Below are 20,560 nucleotides of genomic sequence, written 5' to 3'. Positions count from 1 at the left end.
GGAGCTTCCAAACAATGTGCTTGCGAGACCTGGACACTTTAAAATTCTATTGTGTAGCCAGAGGTGGCTCCACTCTTTCATTCAAATTCTCACTCAGTGCAACTTCCACATTCCCCGCAATGGGCAGCATTTGGGAAATGCCACTGTGGAGCAATGCAGCCCCTACTGAAAGGAGAAGGTGCCCCCGCACTTTGGAATCAGGAAGCAGCCTCTATAATCAAGGAACTTTGTAGCCAACACTTTGTGGGCCAGCAGCTATAGCAGTTGCTTTGTGGTGTACACAGCTCTCAGTGGGCTGACTGGTGTAGACAGTTTCATAAAATCAGGCTTCTCTCATCTCTCTCTGTGCGCCAACACAAGACCTACTTCCAGGCTGAAGGACAAGACTAACTTGGATATGAGTAGAGTCACCAAATATATATGAGAGACGGGCAAACAAATCTGTGAATGCTACAATGCTGTCCAAACAGGGCAGGCTTGAATTCGGGATGGTTCAGCTCAGGACCTAGGAAACTAAAAACTGACATTTTTCCTATTGCCTTTTCTGAGTACCTCTTGTAATGTAAAATTCACAAGCTGGTGCTACACTTTTTATGAACACAAACTGCTCTGTTAAGCAAAACCCTGGTGCAGCTGGTAGCACTTTGCAGTAATATGATGGAATCCTGAGCTGGGGAGTCACCTTAAGCTCCCCGCTGTGAGGGCCAGCAGAAGCTGCACACATTACTGAGGTAAAGCACAGCCCCGGGGAATGGGGGAGAGAAGAGGAAAAGGTGTGATGAGGGAAAGCTTGTCTCTCTCATTACAGCCCAAGGGGCTTGCCAATAAGCTTCATAAACATCAGCCATAGATAAGACTAGTAGTTGTACTCTCCCTTTCTGTAATGGCACAAGAGTGAGGCTGAAGTAGGAATCATGCAAGTAGCAAAATGGCTACTCCCCACAACATAAGTTACATGTTTTACTTATTAAGAGAAACATTTGTGCAATGATTTCTTTTTCCATATCCTGCCAATGGAAATTGGATACAAAACAGCCAGGTGGCATCAGCTGCAGGAATAACAGCTCTCTAGAAACTGCACTAACTTTCTATACCTCTGGGTCCATTTCATGGTGTTGCCTTTGTTCTATAAAGTTCCATACAGTTAGGTCCTAGTTACCTGAAAGGCTGCCTTTCTGCTCCCAATGAGCTGCCAGGCAGCTGAAGTCAGTTGGGTCACCTGTGTGACATTCCCTAGAATTAGATGACAATGTTATCACTGGAGAGCCATCTACTCTAGAATTTGCTTCTCTCACTTGTCTGACAGAGCCCAACCTACAGAGCACAGTGAAAGGCACATTTCTTTTTTCAGGCCTTTGCTTGAAGATACTGCTGCCAGTGAAAAATTACAGAGAGGGTTTTGGGGGGGGGGGTGAGGAGGAAGAGGAGAGGGGAAAAGTCTTTCCTTTGTCTCTTAACAAGAAGAAAGCTATCATGCACTATGTTGTGAGATCTGCATATGCACTTGAGTTAGAAGATAAGCAATGTTTTATAAAGATAAAATAAAGTTTTCTTAAAACCAAGAATACAAAAGTATTCCCAACTAGCATGGAAGAAACTGAGTATAATAGAAGACCTAAAGAAGCTGTATGTCCTAGTAATATAGCACACACATACAACCCCTTCCTGGGGGGGGACCCCTCCCTTAATTATCTTTAGGGAAGGGTAGCCCTCTTATAGAATTTTCTTCCCAGCATGCCTTTCTAGCTCTTTAAATCTGGCAATACCAAGCAGCTCCAGCCCTAAAGTTGCCATTTGTGAGTGTTTTATCTCTCTTTTTAGTAAGTACTCTTCTATGTGTTTTCTATCTTATTGCTGAGGAAAGGGTGCAGCTTTCTTATTTAGATAGCTTTTATTTCCATATGCCCTCTGCATTGCAGCAGTGGGTAAAAATGTGTTTTTGCTACCATGACTATTATGAATATTCAATAGACAAGATTTTGCTCTTAAATCCAGAGCAACTTCACGGTAGCTAATGGAGTTACTCTAGACTCAGATCAGCAGAAGTGAGAGCAGAAACTTGGTTAATGTTTGTAATGTGATTCTACTTTGGGAATTAGATGGTGCAGTCAGAGAAACAGGAACAGATTTACCTTGTTTCTATCCTCCAAGTGGTGTCCTCTTGAGTCAGTATCTGCTCCTGTGTTAACAAAGATCTGGAAGCTAACTAAGATGAATCAAATGTAAAATGGAGCATGGGGCTATCAGGCAGTGATTTTAAATTTAACTGGTGTCTTTCTTTGAAGTATTTTCTTAAGAGGAAATTTGGTGTCATTCTCTTTCCATTAAACCAGCAAAGAAGCAGGGCATTTGAAATTCTGTCTTCTCAAAAGCTCCTTGACCAACTATGGCCAGTTGTCTGTTGTGTTTGCTGTACCAGGGCTCTTTACCAGTGTTTAAGCTGCAAGGTTCATGCACTACAACACTTACCTAGAGGTTAAATGGACTAGAGGTGGTGTGGATCAGGAATTGATTCTGCCAACAGAAATGCAACTTCTAATGAGCTGTGGGGGGTGTGTGTGTGTGTGTGGTGAGGTGTCTGAAAAAACTTTGCCTGGAAATCAAAGTTTGGTGGGCAAGCAGCTGTAGGAAACTGAATTTATATGGCTCCCAACCCTTCAGAATGGAAAAAAAAACCCTTATATTTTTTGTATCCAGCCTTACAGATTGAAAAACACTGGTTAAAAAATAATCTGCCTGAGTCTACATATTGGTCCTAAAAAAAACCAGCTGCTAGGTTAGACTGATTATGCTGACCACATGCTCATTGCTTCATTATTTTCTGCAGCAAGAGAGAGACATTATTTGTTTTATAGGATTGTAGTAGCTTCCAGAAGGTTAGCCCCTGATTAATATGATGGTACTTTCCATTTCCTCTGCCACTTTTCTTTTTACAAGACTATGCCAACACAAGAAATCTATCTGTTACTTAGTCATGTGGTATCCGGACCAGCTTGCTTTTGAAATAGTAGACTGTGTATCCCAGGCATACTGTATTTCTGATTTGCATATGGCAAAGGCAGCTAAGCTGAAGACCTTGTATTGCTTACAAGTCAGGCAGCTAAAGTAAATGATTTATCAAGCGAAGGTTACAACACCTGTGCCTTTTTGTCATCAAATAAGGCCCAGGCCTACTGAAGTGATCCTTCTAATAGCCCAAATAGTAATTCAGTTTTAAATAGCCCTAAAAATGGGACCATACTGTGGTGAGCTGCTGGTGCAGAACAGTAATAGATGGGGAGAGTGGAGGGAGTGTATCTAGATTTGCACAACTGTTTGAACTGCTATAAAAACCTCTCCTTCTGAAACTTTAGTCTTCTCTGGGCTTCTACATGAACACTTACTAAACAGTTATTTGTCCGGTTCTTCTGCCCCAGATCTGTCCTGGTGCAGGAGGTATTTCTACAACAACCTATGATGATGAAATATTCACTTTTCTATTTAAAATGTCTTCCTTAATGATTCACATTTAAAGACTTTTGGAATTAATTAGAACAGAGTGTTAACAGAAATATCCATTGCTGATTTTCGTAATGGCCACTAAAAAAGGCATGTTCCTACCTTCTATTGTTTAAGAACAGGAAAAATAATTCCTGCGCCAGGCCAACAATGTTGTTGTTGTTAGTTTGTTCACTATCTTATTTCACTGCTGTGTGAGCCCCTTGCACATCCAGGTATGTGAAATGTACGTTCTACTAAATAGCACTTGCACATCACTGTGGACATGTTCAATTCTGTAGCAACTTTGAGACTGATGACTACGGGTACGCAGTCTATGACACAGTTTAACAGCTGCAAAATGGGAAGAAAATATGGTGCTTTTGAAAAGTTGTCTCTAAAATTTTGTCATTTCTCAAAGTTTCTATCTGGATTGGAACTTCCACGAAGGTCAGGAGTGTTCAAATCCAGGCTTTTGGCTTGGGCCCAGCTCTAGAATGGAGATGAACCATTAGAGTTAAGTTAGGAGAAAATGGAGTTTCTAGAGTTCTGCTGAAGCAAAAGTAACAAAGTTACTAGCTCGACGCTCAGAAGTACTGAGCGTTCACCTCTCCCACTGAACTCTTGGAGTTGTGAGTGTTGGCATCTCTCAACATCAGGCCATACAATTCTTAACCTGATTACTAAATAAATGCACTGTAAAATTCCTGATGGGAAATAGCAACCCCAGCCACTTTCAATATATTAGTGTTTCATTTGTTTTTATTTTTATATTTTTGAAAATATCCTAAGTGACGGTTCTAATGTCCTGCAAAAATTTCATTGTAACAGTGGATTTGTTTTGACAAGAAGAGTGTTAACGAAGTCCCTAACCATTAACTTCTCTTGGTATTTTCACCCCCACTTCTCTGATTTAAAACATGGTTTCCTTCAGAACTGTTATATTAATAATTTCAATTCACAGTGGGTTTTTATGGCAAACTATAAATCCAGTATCACAGTGGGTCATAATGGTTATGCTGATGTACCCTGAAGTACAGTAGCACAAAGGATGCAGCTGTAGTAAGAGAGACTGGCAGTCCCCTTATCTATAGCAGCATGTTTTGCCTTAATTTGGAGTTATGCAGGGGTATTGTCATTTGCTATCCAATATTATATAGAAGCACATAAATAGGGCCAGAACACTTTCCAATGGCCTAAATCATAACTTGCAGAGTTCAAAATTCACAGTCGTCGAATGCAAAAAACCTAGTTTAAAAATGCAAACAAGTTTGATATCTTACAGATTCAGATTTTGTTATATTCCACTATGTAACAATCTGCCAATCAGTATTGTTAGTCTTTTAGAAAAGCTATGGCAGCATTCTCCAAAGAGTTTCAAGTTTCTTGGACTCTGAAGAAAAAAGCCAAATGCTTGAAGACTTTAGCAGCTCACCTTAAAATGTTTCTATTTCCTTATTTCAATGTATGTCTGTTTATTATGATCCTTTCCAAAACCACAAAGGAAATTCTATGACTTAAATGTAAAGGCGCATGAAAACTTGCCTTCTATATCGATTAAACAGGAGGCACTAAAAGGGAGGCCCAACAGCTGAAAACTGGGACACAGGCTTCCCTTTACTAATGAACTAAAGAAATCAGAACTTGAAGAGTTAACCCCCCCCACCAGCTGCTAGTGTACTTTCTGTGACCCTGTTTAATGCAGGAAGGGTTTGAGATTCAATGTAGTTTAACCTGTGCTGTCGACACAGCTATAAACTAAAGCCCCTAACAAATGGTACAAAAGGAACAGATAGCAAGAAAACATTGTGCTCATAGGCATCTGGTCACAGCCCTGTAAATGGACAATTTTCAGCAATAAGTTACACAGTCATATTACACTGATAGGGTAGGCGTTGATCACATCACAATGTGGATTCTGTCTTCATGCATGTTCTGAAATTGTAGCATGTGATGTCTATGCAGCTATATCCTTATTATTCACATCTAAGATCTGTTTCAAATTGTACAGAAGGGGATTAAAAAGTAAAACTTCACCCCAGCTAAATTATTATTTTTAAATAATCACAGCCATATTAAATCATCACAAACATATTAAAAATACTTCTTAATCTTAACCTTTAAAATCATTGTAATGTAATCAGGCAATCATTTCAAACTACAAGCCGTAGTTCTCCTAGAACTTTAGTTCCTCTCATTTTTATTCTGCTCCATGATAATGTGAGATTCATAAATTCATAGATTCTAGGGCTGGAAGGGACCTCGAGAGGTCATCGAGTCCAGTCCCTTGCCCTCATGGCAGGACCAAATACTGTCTAGACCATCCTGGATAGACATTTATCTAATCTACTCTTAAATATCTCCAGAGATGGAGATTCCACAACCTCCCTAGGCAATTTATTCCAGTGTTTAACCACCCTGACAGTTACGAACTTTTTCCTGATGTTCAACCTAAAACCATACTAAGCAGAACTATTGAGCACAGCTTTAATTTTTTTCAACATCTGGCTAAAATTAACCACTAAAAAACCTGCCAACAACTATTTTCTTAATCAATACTAAGAATTTGATACAGCTTGGAAAAAGCACATTTAAACCCTGTCCTTCTCCTGAAGAAATAAAAATATTTGCTTGAGCTTCTGACTCAACTATAGCAAATCTCTGAATAGTCACCTCAACATCACTGCAGTGAAATATGGTGTTGGCTGCAAACAAGATTCTAGAGCTTTAAATGGTTGGTTCTTTGGTTTAACTTGCATTTTGACATCTGAAGCCAAATTTTCAAAGGCCCTCCCTTAACTAGGCCTTCATAGTAGTTGTGAGCACATTGGTTTCCATATCTCCCAGGCCCCGCACCAAAAAAAAAATCACCCGCATGCTCAAAACCTTGCACACAAATGGCAAATTAAGAATTGGATCCCTGTTCCCATTGAAATGACTTCAGTGGTGCAGGATTGGGCTGAAGTCCATGATTACCTGATTGGCCCATCTGGGCTTTTGCATGTGCAAATAGATGCACTTGCAAATATGTCAGAAGCAATAAAGGGATTTGAAAATTTGGTCCTAGAGGAAAATTTGCACACTAGAAGCCAATGCCTTGGAAAGCAAGAGAGTTTGGAGGAATTATGGAAGAATTATTACCATATAAGCCTATAAAACACAACAGACAAACACAAATTGTGAGTGACATTTCACCGTTGTTACTGAGACCATGTGGGTGAATTGACAGTGGTGAAGAAATGTGGCCCACTTTGTAAGGAGACATTAAAATACACAGAAGAATAACAAGCTGCACTGCATACAGAGAAGTTGAAAGCTGCCCACCTGTGTCTGTTGAGGGATATTTACAAAGCTTGGATCCCGAGGTCCAACACTGACGAATCGGTTTGCGGGGGAGGTGCTGGGTGTCGAGTAGGCTGTGAAGGGAAGGGACACGTGCGTTGAGGAAGCAGCACTAGATCACACACAAACAACACCAAAACACAGTCTCAGAGCCACCTAAGCAGATGTTTAACACAGAAATGTGCAAACGTTTTAGAGAGCAAGAGTTTGATTGTAGACACTGGAAAGGTTTGCTTTAATGATGAATTTATAGGCATGTACATAACTGAACTAAATAAAAGTAATTCCTTTCAACATACTCAAATAAGATGATGTAATGCATCCAGAAGATGTGCTCAGTTCATCTGAACCATTTTTGTCTTTGAGAGGGGCAGGTCTTTCGGAACAAGGCTGTACAACATATACCATAGATCCTGATCCTGCAAATGTGTTCCCAGGTATCTTCGCTCATATGAGTAATTCACACTGATCTCAATAAAGCTATTGATTTGAGTGAAGTTACTCATGTGTATGTTACCAGGATTAGGCCCTTATTTCATACCAGTATAGCACAGTACACAGTTAAAGCCCTGATTTTTCTCATTGCTGGAGTCTACACGCTCTTAAGTACTCATGTGATCTGTTTGACAAACTAAGATTCCCTTGGTAAAAAAATAATGGGTTGCAGTTTGGTTGGGGTAGTAAGTGCAATCAGTCTCAAGGCTGAAACTCTCTTTAAAAATTGGAATGGCTCCCATAAAATGTAAAGCTATTAAGAGCAATACAAGCCAAGAACCCAGATTACTTCCAAACTTGAACTACTTTAATGATTTTATTGTTGCTCTACATCTCTCCATTGCAACAGTCCAGAACTCAGAGCAATTCCAAATTCAAAAAATTTTCAGTATGCTAAGCGTTCTGCTGGTTTGACAACTGCACACATCGTCTTCTTTTCTCAGTTTTCTGTGTTTGCAGATCTAAATATATACCTTAAGAGTTATATATGTTTAAGGGCCAAGGAATGCATAACATGTGAAACAATCTAATTGGCAATCTAACTCCCTGATGAAGTGGTGAAAATGGCTGTAAAAAAAAAAAAAAAAGGAAATCCCTTGCCAAATTCCAGTGAAGCTAAGTATTAAGGTTACACCTCATAATGAGGAAAAATAAGAATAATTAAATATAAAGATACTGAGTTGTCAGTAAAGGTGAAATGCTACTGCCTTTTTTATAAAAGCAAAGTGTTTGGTGAAAGACAGACCTTTGGTTTGGAGACTACAAGTAGAATGCCGTATACTGTAAAGTCATGTCGGGCTAAAAGGATCAGATGTCAATAGAATGATCTTTGAGGATATGTTATCAAAGTGATGCTATTACTAACGCATGCTTGAGGAGGTCTTAAATATGGATTAGGTCCCCATCCTGTGAGAAACTGAACACTTTCAGTTCCCACTCCAATGGAATTTTAAGGTGCTCAGCACTTTTCAGAATGGTTGCTATGTTGAGTTTCTCCTCATCCCAAAACTACTGTAAAAGCTTTGGTAATATTCCCACAAAACATGGTTGCCTTTCCATAATTTGCAGCAAAGATTTAAGAGGAACTTAGTGCCCTGTAGTGAGTTTCCATATTTTTAAGATTATTTTTACAAGGTACTCACTCCTGGCATGTTACCAAGTATTTCTGAGTAATTACAACTAAACTACAAATGCAGGAATAAATGAACAAAATAGAATTTGTGATGCATACTCCTTACTTTTTCATGTGTGTTCACTTGGTAATTAAAAAAAAAAGCCAGTAATTCATGTGTGCCTGTCAATAGTGTCAGCTACTGAGGCTCTTCTGAATGAGGCAATTTTTTTAGAAATCTATAAATTATCTTTGCTTTAACTTGCATTGCTTCTCTCCTTGTGATTTAACTGCAAGGGGCATCTAACCCAGTAGTTCTCAACCAGGTACGTGCACCCCTGGGGGTACGCAGAGGTCTTCCAGGGGGTACATCAACACATCTACATGTTTGCCTAGTTTTACAATGGGCTGCATAAAAAGCACTAGTAAAGTCAGTACAAACTACAATTTTATACAGACAATGGCTTATTTATAGTGCTCTGTATACTACACGCTGAAATGCAAGTACAATCTTTATATTCGACTTGATTTATTTTGTAATTATATGGTACAAATAAGAAAGAAAGGAATTTTTCAGTAGTGTGCTGTGACGTGTATTTTGATGTCTGATTTTGTAAGCAAGTAGTTTGTAAGTGAGGTGAAACTTGGGGTACACAAGACAAATCAGACTCCTGAAAGGGGTGCAGTAGTCTGGAAAGGTTGAGAGCCACTGATCTAATCAACCTTACAATCCTACATATAACAAGAATGAAGATTCTTCCTGCAGCAGCAAGAGTTGTCTTAGAGCTCAAAACTGGGCACTTGCTATCTGGCTCTTCAGAGCTTCTTCATGAGGCAAAACGTACTCACTGCAACCTTCATGTGAGTGGGTCTTTGTCCAGCTAGCTGGAAGAAAAGGGGCATTGCCTCTTTAAAGGCTTCCTTACAGCAGGTGGGGGGAAGGAGAGGAGTTAGCAGGGATGCATAGGAAGGATGGGAACTAGCTGGGGCCAGATCAGGAGGTCACTGCCATGCCCTTCCTAATGACTGGAAGAGTATTTATACCCCATGCAGGCCTGGAAAGGCCCTCTTTATCAGGATTGGGCTGGCAGCACCCATCTTGGCAAAAGGACTGGGTTTCCTTTTGACCTGCAGCGGGTATTATGTAATTGCCCTTTTCCTGTGGGGCTGGGAAGAAATTGTCACCCCACCACCTAGGCGGGGTGGATTTTATTTTATTTTTTTGCTTTCTCTACAGCTGGTCTAGGACCTGGTGGGGTGGAGTGTGGGAGGGATTAGGTTATAATGCTTCAAATTAAGTAACACTCCTGGCACATGTCCAGCGAAGGTACTTGGTATGGACAGGATATGGTTTTTGGATACAATGGACTGGAAAAGGATTTGAAGGAAAACATCCCTTAAGGGAGCTGAGTAAGCGGGTTTTGGGACTCCTATATCTTGTACAGCAGAGAGACGACCCCCTCCTTTTCGTAGCCCCTTTAAGGGAGCTGAGGAAGCGGGGTTTAGGGCTCCTACTTCTGGAACAGTGAAGAACTGACACCCCCCCCTTCCTGCACTGTACAATTTGTTGCAAGGTGCTCCCAGACATTTTAAGTGAATAAAGTTGCAGCCTAATTAAACTACATCCATGGCCTCCTGTCTTTCTTCCAGCATGGATGGACAATGAGCAAATGGACCAATTAATTCTTTGGAGCAGGTGCCTCCAGGGAAACAAAGTTCATGGGTGAAGGGAAGAAACTCAGATTTACCTTCCATTTTTCAGCCATTGCATATCACTACATTGTTTTACTGTGGCAGAGCTCCACTGCAGAAAGACTTGCGTCTGCATTGTAATTCTCATGGTTTCAGGCATTGATGAACACAAGGTAAAGATTTAAGAGTGAGATGGGCATATAACATAAGCAAAAAAAATTCTGCTGCACTTCAGTAAACTACAGTGAATTCTAAACGAGGGTGAATTCTGGCTTCGGGATTGCATGGCAGGCCTTAGTACTATGTAGCATTATTTCCATTCCAAATAATGACTTAAGGCAAAGGGATGCAAGATTTTGTGATGGCTATAATGTTAACTTCTGTAATATTACAAATGTACTTGCTAAAAATTTAGACCAATGGGTAGCTATAAAGCATTTGGAAATATTGTGCACTTTATACAATGGCCAATAAAGCTCCAAATTCTCACATTACTCAACTTACAAAAGTGTTCTAAAAGTTACTGTGTGTTGTTTAGGTACTGACAACCTCACATATATGCTTACTACATTTCATAGTATAGTATATATGCTAGTAGTGTTAGCCTTATCATGCTGTCCATATAATTCCCTATCTTAATTATTTTTTGTCAGTTCAAAGACCTTTCATGCCAAGGGATTCTAAGGCACTTCATAAACTATATGCCCTATGCAGGAGTCATTTCAGCTGACCACCTCTGGGGTGGAATGTTTCTTCCTTTGGTGTAGCACCTGCAACTACTTTTAACTCACTTCCTGAAAAGGCTTAGATTTCAAGTTGGTGTCTCCTTAAAAGCAAACAGCAACAGTAAAAAAGTTTACAGCTGAAGAATACTGAAATTACAGGGAGCATCTATGCGGTGAGAAAGTAATTCCTGAAGGTAGATTTTCACCAGGACACTGGAGCTAACGTCCATACCCTGGTGTGAAGTACCATAGGACTTTTGAGGACCACAAATGGTCAACCTCCATTTTGTGTCTCATATAAAAAGCTGAATATTCAACAGCAGCAATCTCTATTACCATGCTGGTACACTAGTTTGGTAAAGGGAAGGATATCGGGTAGAAAAGTGCCATCTACTGCATCCCTGAACCGCTTCCTGCAATATTCTGGCTTTTCCTTAGAAATTGCCCATCCAAGTACACTGTAGAGTTCTTCCTGCTTGATGCAGGAGGTTGGGTTGAGATATTCCCGGAGGTCCTATCATTTGGCACTTTTACTCTCCTCTTTTTAGGATAGGAACTGGAAATCCCACCCATTAGTTAAAGCTATATCAAATTATGTGTTTTAAATAACTTCCTTTATAGTGGGATTTTCATACTTCATTTTACAGAGGGGCAACCTGAGGCACAGAAAGGTAACAAGAATAGAATCTTAGTCTTCTGATGGTCCTGTGCTTTAACCATAAGATCATCCTTTCCTCCCTTCTCGGCTCTTTGGGCCACATCCTGAGCTAATGTATATCTACAAACTTCCTCTGGAAGTGAATGTCTATGCCAGTTTACACCAGCTGAAACTCCGGCCCTTTGTGTTTGAACAAGAACATTTTCCTGCCTTGCCTGGCCTTTCTTCGTCTGGAATCTGCTGTGGGGAATTTCCAACACCATAGTCTGTAGCCATGGGAATGAGCATGATGCCACAAATTTGCTATGATGCTTCACTTTAGGAACAAGCAAGAGCGAAAGCGCTGGCAGGGAAAGAACATTTGCTCACACAAGCCTCTGATATTTAGCCAAAATGGGAAGAAACAAGAGAAACAAGAGACAAGAGAAAACAACCAACAATGTTATGAGTGGGATTTATTATAAAGCAGCACTTTCCTACGGCAGAAACCTTTTACCTATACTTTGCTGAAAGGAGTGTTGTTACATGCAAGAGTGTGCAGTCTGTCTTTTGGTTGTGAATTAACAAGAATGACTGTCTGCTGACAAAGCAGAATTCCAGTCAGTGCTAGTCTAATACACTGCGAAATTTCTCCTTTACAGGCCAGGAAGAAAAATGGGCACACGTGCCTGATATGAATAGCTACACCATTTTATAAGATCTCTACTGCTAAAGTTTAAGACCATTGCACCCTTCTGGGGAGACAGACATGATGCCATGTATAAGAACATGCACACATACAGTACTTTTGCATTGCAGTAGCACACTCCATCGGAGCATCTTAATGCACACTGCAACACTTACACAGTCGGCAGTGTTGGTAAGTGGTCATCATGATCATCCTCCTTTCTGGGAAGGTACAGCACGGAGAGCTGAATGGGCTTGCTCAAGCAGCACACAGCAAATGTGCGGCAGAGTAAGAACTAGAACTCAACCTTCCTGATTGTCAGTCCTGTGCTTTAGCTACAAGATTACTCTTCTCCTCCTGCTACAATCACCATTTAACGTGAAAGCGTCTTTGTACAAAGTCACAAAAGCGATAAATCTCTTGCCCTACAAGTGGAACAGAAAAGATTTTCTCCCTAGGCTCAGTTATGGAGTATTAGGAAATAACTTTCACTAAAGCCGTCGTGTTTTTTAAAAATAATGGGGTAACAAGATGGAAAAAATCTTAGACCCTGTATGGGAATGAAGGTTTCTGCTGAGTCACTCTGGGCTCAGATGCTAATACCCTGGGGAATTACTGCTCAGTCAGTTGGCTCTAGCGCCCTATTAAGCTCCAATCAGCACATAACGGAGGTGGTGTTTCTTTGGGCCACAGCAGGTCAATTCCAGGAACGGTCAGGCTTTGGAAAGCAGCAAAGGGTGATGTTTGTGTTGTGTTGGTTTTGAGTTACCAATAAAACCAAATCCCCAGAAGGGGGAAAGATTGGATGCTAACCAAGGGTCTGTGTGTAATGTTAAGGATAAGTTATTCTGCAGAAAAACCTGTGCTTGGAGGAAAAACTTACCTCCAGAAATCCTATGAGCTCCCCTCTCCTCTGAATCTCCTCACCGACAGAGATACTACTCTTGCAAATGTGGTAGGACCTACCACTGGAAATTCTGAGCCCAAGTCTTTGCATCTCAGACCAGAGCACAAGAGGCAAATACCTCAGTGTACCTCCATAGGGTTTTCCTTCCTTAAGCAGTGTGATATGGACATGCTTTCCACAGAAAGTTAATCCCACTGCTGGAGAGTTTTACTGCTGCTCTGAGAATCGTTAACCACCATGAATTGTGTTGTGGTCTTAAGTTCTACTTCCCAGGAGAGCATGACATATTGAGCAGCTGCTCCTGGCCTCTTCACCCCACCTCCACCCCCCTCGGAAGGCCATATTCCAATGTCTAGTAGAGCCTCAAAACGCATGCTCCTGCAGAGGGCTTTCTACCAGATCAAAGGAGGGAAACAGCATGAAACGAATTCCAATCCCCTTCACCTATTTCCTTGGGGCCTTTATTCCCCTCCACACAGCAAAGGAGAGTCTGGCCAAATGCTAATATCACTACTGTATAAGCACTTCCTCTTCTGTTCAGTAAATGACTTCCCTCGTTATAATGCCATGGAGGGGAGACAGCCGTAAAAAAGGGATGCTTCCTGCACTGGTGCCTTGGAACTGTGTAACCATGGAAAACATCTTTTCATGTAGTTCTGGTGACTCTGTACTGACTATTTGTACTCTAATAAACAAACAACCCCTCTCCCACAATAGCAAAACACTTCTCAGCAAGGGCTTCTTTCTGTGGTACACTACGTATTCTGAGCTCAAGATACTGCTTAAGGACACAGATAGCAGTGCACTTTGACAGTTTTTACACTTAGTTAAGGACCCCAATAAACAACAAAGTCCTCTGTATAATGGGAGCAAGGAACAGAGTAGGATCTAAGAAATTGACTCTGAGTTGCAGTGATGGACATTTTCTGATGTATGTCAGCAAAACTCCGTAGCTATAATCTGGAGAGAGATGCTACCTGTCCTCCATTTTGAAGGACAGTTCTAAATTTGCAGAACGTTATGTGACAAGATTGTCCAGCAAGACAAACATATGGAGAGTGGCCCTGTGTGTGTGTGTGTATTCTGGGCTACTATTCTGCGGAAAGCAATGAAAATCTGAGGGTTGCTACAGATTAGAACAGTGCCATTTGAACTCTCCTGAGACTGTTAAAAATGGGTGTTCCCTCATGGAAAAGTCCTGGCAGTTTATTTTACTATACATGCTTCAACAAGCTCAGATATGTATGTGGTATATTTTTCTTTGGAAATCATTCCTATAGTCCACATTTTATGGAAATGTATTATACACATCTTTAAAACTCAATTCATTGTTCTATTTAACATTCATGACTCTTATCAAATGGAAGGTGCATGCTTGAAAATGTACAGAAGTGGATGTTTAGATATCAGATTGACTAATTACTAACAGTAATTATTTTTCCTAATCTTTTGTTTAAATACCATTAACTAGCTGCTCTTGAGAAAACCTGGATTATCTTGACAGCTCCTGGTTGAACATTCCTTGCCACAATGGGCCAGACTGCCTGGTAGTGTAAATCAGTGTAGCTCCACTGATTTCAGTGTAGGTAAGTCAATTTACATCAGCTAAGAATCTGGCCAAATACATGTTTATTGTTTATAGAATCCAAGGATCACATAAAATAAACATTAAGGTAACAGTTAAAATGGGTTTGAATATTTTTTTCTTTTAAATACCACAAATTGCCCGTAACTTATGAGTTACAATTATATATGATGGCATGTATAGTTTACTGACTTCATATTTTCCAACTCTAAAGACAGGGAAATACTGAGTTATTTCAAATACCACTCACCAGTGAGTAAACGTTAACCTTTTCGTGGCCCACTACTGAATCTTATTAAAGAGCTAGAAAGCATTAAGTTAACTGATACCTGACATCAAAAGTGCTAATACAAACAGGTTCATGATATAAAAAGTGTTGGTCAGAAATGGCCAGAAAATTGGGGGTGGAGGGGTTCATTCTGACAGAAATTTTCTGAGCAGTACTAGCAACCATGATCTCTCAACACTTCTAAGTTACGAGTCTGTCTTCGCTTAAATCCGTGTCTTAAATCCCACCTTCCCATCCTTTGTGTCACAATTATAATTCCCAAGCAAGCCAAAGTATCCTCAGCCTGAAATGCAAATAATCCTGTCCAGTTAAAGAATGCCATGAAAACACAACAAATGTCAGGACCCTGCAATGCCCCCTGGAACCCACTATGGAACCCACCATGCAATGCCCCATGGAACCCACCATGTCACAGCCACAATACTGGCCACTGGTCTCTGAGGTGTGAATCACCTGAGTTGTGCCTGAAGCTTTAAGAACTTGGGCTTTATATTTGTTGAATAATACATGCTTCCTTGGACATCAAGCAGTGGCCACATGCAGCATTTAAATAATATAGATTTGAAAGCATACACAGGGATTTGCTCTTTAGAGTACATTGATTTTTGGGCACTCTCCATCTAATCTATCTAATGTGCTTCCTCGGTGGCCATCTCTGAAATTGTAAACTCTCAAGGAGGCATTTGAAATAAAAATGTTCATCACTCCAATAATGGCTTATTCTTGGACTTCATCTTGGATTCATTTAATTGGGGAACAAGTCCCCCTGCCATTAAAGTACTGAAAACTTCCCCTTTGTTTTTAAATGACAATTTGAGCATCATTTCATTAAACCATTTGCAATTAACTCCCTGCATGCCCAAAATGTTTAAAGCTTCAAACCTAGCTGACGCACATTTGCTTCCTAGCAGAGTGAATCCAAAATGGTGGCTCCAATTGCACACAGGAATTTGTATATTTGACTTGTGGCTACACAAAATACATGAGGGCTGTGTGGGTGGGGGAGAGAGCATTAATGCTCTCCCCCTCAGTAGAAGAAATACCACAAGCTAACTGCTCCAAATGCAGGGCTTGCCAGGGAGCTTGGTCATAAAGGTGTAATGAGTCTGGGTTCATCTAGAAAGACTTATTCCCAAAGAAACTCTAAAAGGAGTGAGCTCCAGGGAGTCTGACAGTCTGGCCTGATCTGGACAAGAAGCAAGACCCTCTGTGTGGGTTTGCCCCCGAGTTCAATGTAGAGCCGTCTAGGGTTGGTCGTGGGACACAAGTGGAAGGCCAGCAGCATAGTTTCTTGATGAAACTACAGAGCTCCACCCCCATACATTAGCTGCTGGCCATGAGTTTTCCGGTGTGTAACTATGTGCAGTGCCAGCAGTATTTTTTTTGTCAATCTTATGCAATTGACAACTGTGAAATTAACTTGGGGAGCACAGTCCAGTCCTCCTGGTTGATGAACAGAAGATACATGGTAGCTGCAACAGTGTGAACCTCATTGAACTCTCTCTCCCTTGTTGCAGCTGTACTTACTTGGTGAAGTAGGAGAGGCGGCACCTCCTTCTGTCGATGTGGTTGGAGGTTTTGTGTCTGGCACGGGCAGAGGCACAGGCCTAGCCATTGGTGGCGGCGGCGGTGGTGGCAACATTGGGGTAGGAAGGAATGGATTGTGCACCTTGCCTTGGCTGCTGCCATTGGGCTGCCAAAAACAAAAGACAAAATTAGCTATTAGCAGCCTCCAGCAACAGGAGAGGCCAGTTTAAAATTCGGTGTGGCAAATGCTTAATTTCTCAATGCTAAGTAAACAGGTTGGAATGAAAAATTGCCATCTTCTGTTCTTCATTTACTTCACTGGGCTTTGTACCGCAACCCATCTCAAAATCTTACAATAACTGTAAAAGACCTTTAAACCCATCTTTCATTTTAAAGCAAGAAATTCACCCTATTTAGTGGGCCAAACTGTTTCTCCAAAGTTAGCAACTGGTCAGAATCACCCCGGACCAAATTATACTCTTGCACTGTGTAACCACTAAGTTACCTACAGTACAAGTTTAGGCAGAATTTTGTCTCCCATTACACTTTCTACATTCATGCCTCTACTGTTCCCTTAGGATATCTGTGCCTGGGACGTAAGTTTAAATTTCTTAAGAAACTCATTAGTAGGAAAAGAGATAATTTTGGGGTGGTTTAAAAGTCAAGCAGCTATTTTATTTCATGGAAAAAATAAGTTAATGTATTTTAAGCAACCTGCACTCACAGCTCCCATTTCAGCTGCCATTAGGTATCTGCTTAGAAACAACTGAGCTTACATCTGCTTTATTTTCAATATTAAAAAAGTACAAGTATTTTGTTTGGGATGAACATAATCAGAGGCAGGATGGTTCTGCATACTCAGCTATGCTATTTCAAGTGATTACTAGGAAAACTCCTGTCCATTAGTAAATAAGCTTTCAGCATCACAAAAACAAGGACTGGGTATGGAAAATTTCAATCTTAATGTAAAACTAGACTATTGAGAACCATACCAATTGATGGCAGTACCATTATAAAGAAAAAAGTAGGACAGTCTGTGAATCAGGTATTCTGTTTTAGTGACAGAAATGACAAGATCGGTTTTGACAGTACTCCACAAATTGATCCTAACTGCAGTTCTTCTGGCACTGAATGTCCAATTTTCCATTGATAAAAGCTCAGTTTTAAATACAGATACATATTCTGAATACTGCTGAAGAAAAATTGTACTTAAATCTCTGCTTAGGTTTCTACTAACAGGAATTATTTAGGACTAAGGGCCCAATCCTACAGCCGTTTACAGGCCTGATTCTCATTTATGCTAAAGCCACTTTAACGGCCGTGGCAATGTAAACGGGCCTGAACGTGGGTGCAACTGTAATTTCCACTGACGGTGATGTAAAAGGGCCCTAGTGTAAATAAGAATTAGGCTTGTATATGTATGTAACTTCATATGCGTGAGTAGTGCTGTTGCCTTCAAGGAGTACAGTTACTCGTGTTTGGTTGGTTGAGGCCTTACTCAAAAGTAATTTTTCAGAGAGATTTTTTCAACAGACAGCACCTTTAATAAACTAATATATTCAGTAACACTTCTCAAATACTTTCTTGTCTTACAAGTAGGCCAATTTCCTACCAAGTAGACCTTTGCTGTATGTTCATTGTGAATGTGCTAACAGTTCATAATGCAGATGGTTTGGGCTAAACTAAGCATATACTCAAGGAAAAAGAAAAGCACTCTGTTGATTTGTTGTCTAGGCATGAATGTAACTGCTAACATATTGCAGATATTATTGAAGCCAGTATTGGCTGGGATATGTAGAATCAGGTATTTTGGTAGGAAAAAAGTATTGAAGACAATGTAGCTTATTAAATAAAATTAATGCTAAGGATTACATTAATTCTGCAGGTTTATTAACACTTTCAATGTTCTGTATATAAGAAAGTAATAACAATTTTGCCAATCATTATTCTGCTGGTGGGACACAATTACATGCATTTTATTTCATGAAACGATCACAGCATTATTGTAGAAACGATGTAAATAAAGTTTCATTTCTGTATTTGACTGGAATGTTGTTTCAATAAAGTGAAGAGGATGATTCACTTTAGTTGATTAAAAAATGAAAATGCTTATTTGAAGCATTGGAACACTGCTTAATTCTTCATAGAGATAAGGGGAAAAGATAACCGCATGCAGAAATAACAAACTATAATAAACTGTACTTTAACATCTTGGGTTCAAGTACTGGTCAACTTGATCTAAAGTGCTGTATGACAGTATTTTTTTTTAAATGAACTTAGCTGATCTGAAACATCTGTTTCTCACCCTCCCTTTTCTTGCTCTTCCCCCTAACGCCAAAGGAATAATTAATAAAAATTATTTGGCCTTTGTATTTTGTTAAACCCAGTGGAACTAGGGTTCAAATGTCTGAAGCTGAAGCATTGGTACAGGGATCCCAGAAGGTCATTGAACCACCAGCTCTTTCTGACTATCAAAGTACATTAATTACACCACAGTCTACGTTTGTTTTCCCGTAGTTAATTTTTTTTTCCTTGTAGCAACTATTTTAAGGTGCTACGTTCACATGTGTGACACCCTGTTAAGATAATTCCATAGTTATGTGACATAGGACAAACACTTCTGAAGAAATAAAAATGGCTTCCTTACATTTAGGAACCCCACCTGTCCAGCCTGCTGACCAGCATCCGGGCAGACAAGTTGGACAAACTCTTTCAGAGTCTCCTGAGGATGATAGCGGATTGCTGGGTGTGAGAAGTATGGCCCAGGCTGCTGAATAATGGGTGACGTTGGAAAATGAAGAGTCGATGGTGTTGCATGCGGACTTGCTAAAGGAAAGAAAACAAAAGTTATATGGAGCAGATTTTTGCATTAGATAACAGTTCAAATCTATGCAGTTGAATTATTTTATAGCTCTACTTTACCTTTTTTTTTAAATGTGAACATGAACTGTACAAATAATAGTGTACAATTGCTAAATCAGACCACACTGCATCCTACAGTCACTTCAGAGACACGCTGAGGGCAAATGGAGGCAAATATTTTAAAACAACTTTCTGTGTTTTTAGTGCACATTTATAAAGGAACCAGCGGTCCTTGATAAAAGTGACAACTATTCATTACCTTAAGAGCCTTTCTAATGAATTGAGTAATAAAAACTGTATTTGGGAGATCAGAGTTGATTTAATTGACATTTCATATAACTGGTTTGCACATATGGATCTATTTTTATTTTTTACTATAAATGGTCAATGTTTTAATGATGCTCTTGTACCTTGTATAATGATGCTCTTGTACCTCATCATTTTTTCACACCAGTTTGCAAACATTTTTAAGTAAGACATTTTCATGTGATGCTCACATAAAAAGGGGCAAGCTCATTTTGCAAATGACGTTCACCGCTTCCTTGTACAACTTTGAAATCAAATCTCAAACCAGACCCTAAGCCACAATCAGGAATGATGTTTAACGGAAGGTAAATTGGTGAATGTACACGCCAAAGAGCCACACGAGAGAAGGGAAGCAAGAAAAGCTACTAACAGAATAGTCAGGGTGTAAATTAAAGGAGCCTGTTTTGTAAATTTTGCTTTCAGTTTAATCCATGCAACACTACTGATCTCAACAGGATTGTAAAGGTGTAACTGAGAGCAGAAATATACCTCCTCTCCCCCACACCATGGGATACCTTTACCCAGCCCCTTGCCAAGCAAAATAGATGCTCCTAAGCTCATATCTACTTCTTCCCACTCATTGTGTAAATAAAGCCACCATGTTACAGCACCTTGAGTTTTGCTCCTTTTCTCTAGAATGAGATTTTATCCTCTCTCCATAGAAATCTGTCGGCTTTGTTGGGTATAAGCTTTTCTCTCATGCTCAGGTTTATTTCTCACCAAAACCTAGTAATTATATCATTGTAGCTCCCTCACACACCAGTCCTATTAAACTTCTATGGCCTTCTGTGCCCATGCACCTCATTTGTAAACCATGAAGAACTGATTTGATAAAAGCCTGGGGAAGCATTCAATATCTAGCTGAAATTCTTGCACTGGACTCGGAGTATGTTTAATACATGGGAAAAACCAAAGCA

General features: G+C 40.1%; 1 protein-coding gene and 1 long non-coding RNA gene across 8 annotated transcripts in view; one reads left to right on the top strand and one right to left on the bottom strand.

Annotated features, from left to right (window-relative positions):
- NFIA (nuclear factor I A) overlaps positions 1-20,560 on the bottom strand; it is a 437,679-nt gene that overhangs the window by 21,825 nt on the left and 395,294 nt on the right. For 5 of the 7 annotated variants that reach the window (XM_045028576.1, XM_045028578.1, XM_045028580.1 and 2 more), the window contains 3 exons: positions 19,123-19,301; positions 16,476-16,641; positions 6,802-6,893 (listed from right to left, as the gene is read on the bottom strand). In XM_045028576.1, coding sequence (XP_044884511.1) covers positions 6,802-6,893; positions 16,476-16,641; positions 19,123-19,301 — 437 coding nt within the window. The remainder of the gene's footprint in view (positions 1-6,801; positions 6,894-16,475; positions 16,642-19,122; positions 19,302-20,560) is intronic. The other 2 variants (XM_045028581.1, XM_045028582.1) reach the window with 1 other exon arrangement.
- On the top strand, positions 1,702-16,602 carry LOC123376523. The gene is made up of 3 exons (XR_006581821.1): positions 1,702-1,820; positions 14,546-14,660; positions 16,466-16,602. It is a non-coding gene; the product is annotated as an uncharacterized LOC123376523 (long non-coding RNA).

Source organism: Mauremys mutica, chromosome 8 (genome assembly GCF_020497125.1).
Source record: "Mauremys mutica isolate MM-2020 ecotype Southern chromosome 8, ASM2049712v1, whole genome shotgun sequence".
Taxonomy (NCBI): domain Eukaryota; kingdom Metazoa; phylum Chordata; order Testudines; family Geoemydidae; genus Mauremys; species Mauremys mutica.
This window is presented reverse-complemented; position numbering and strand designations above follow the sequence as displayed.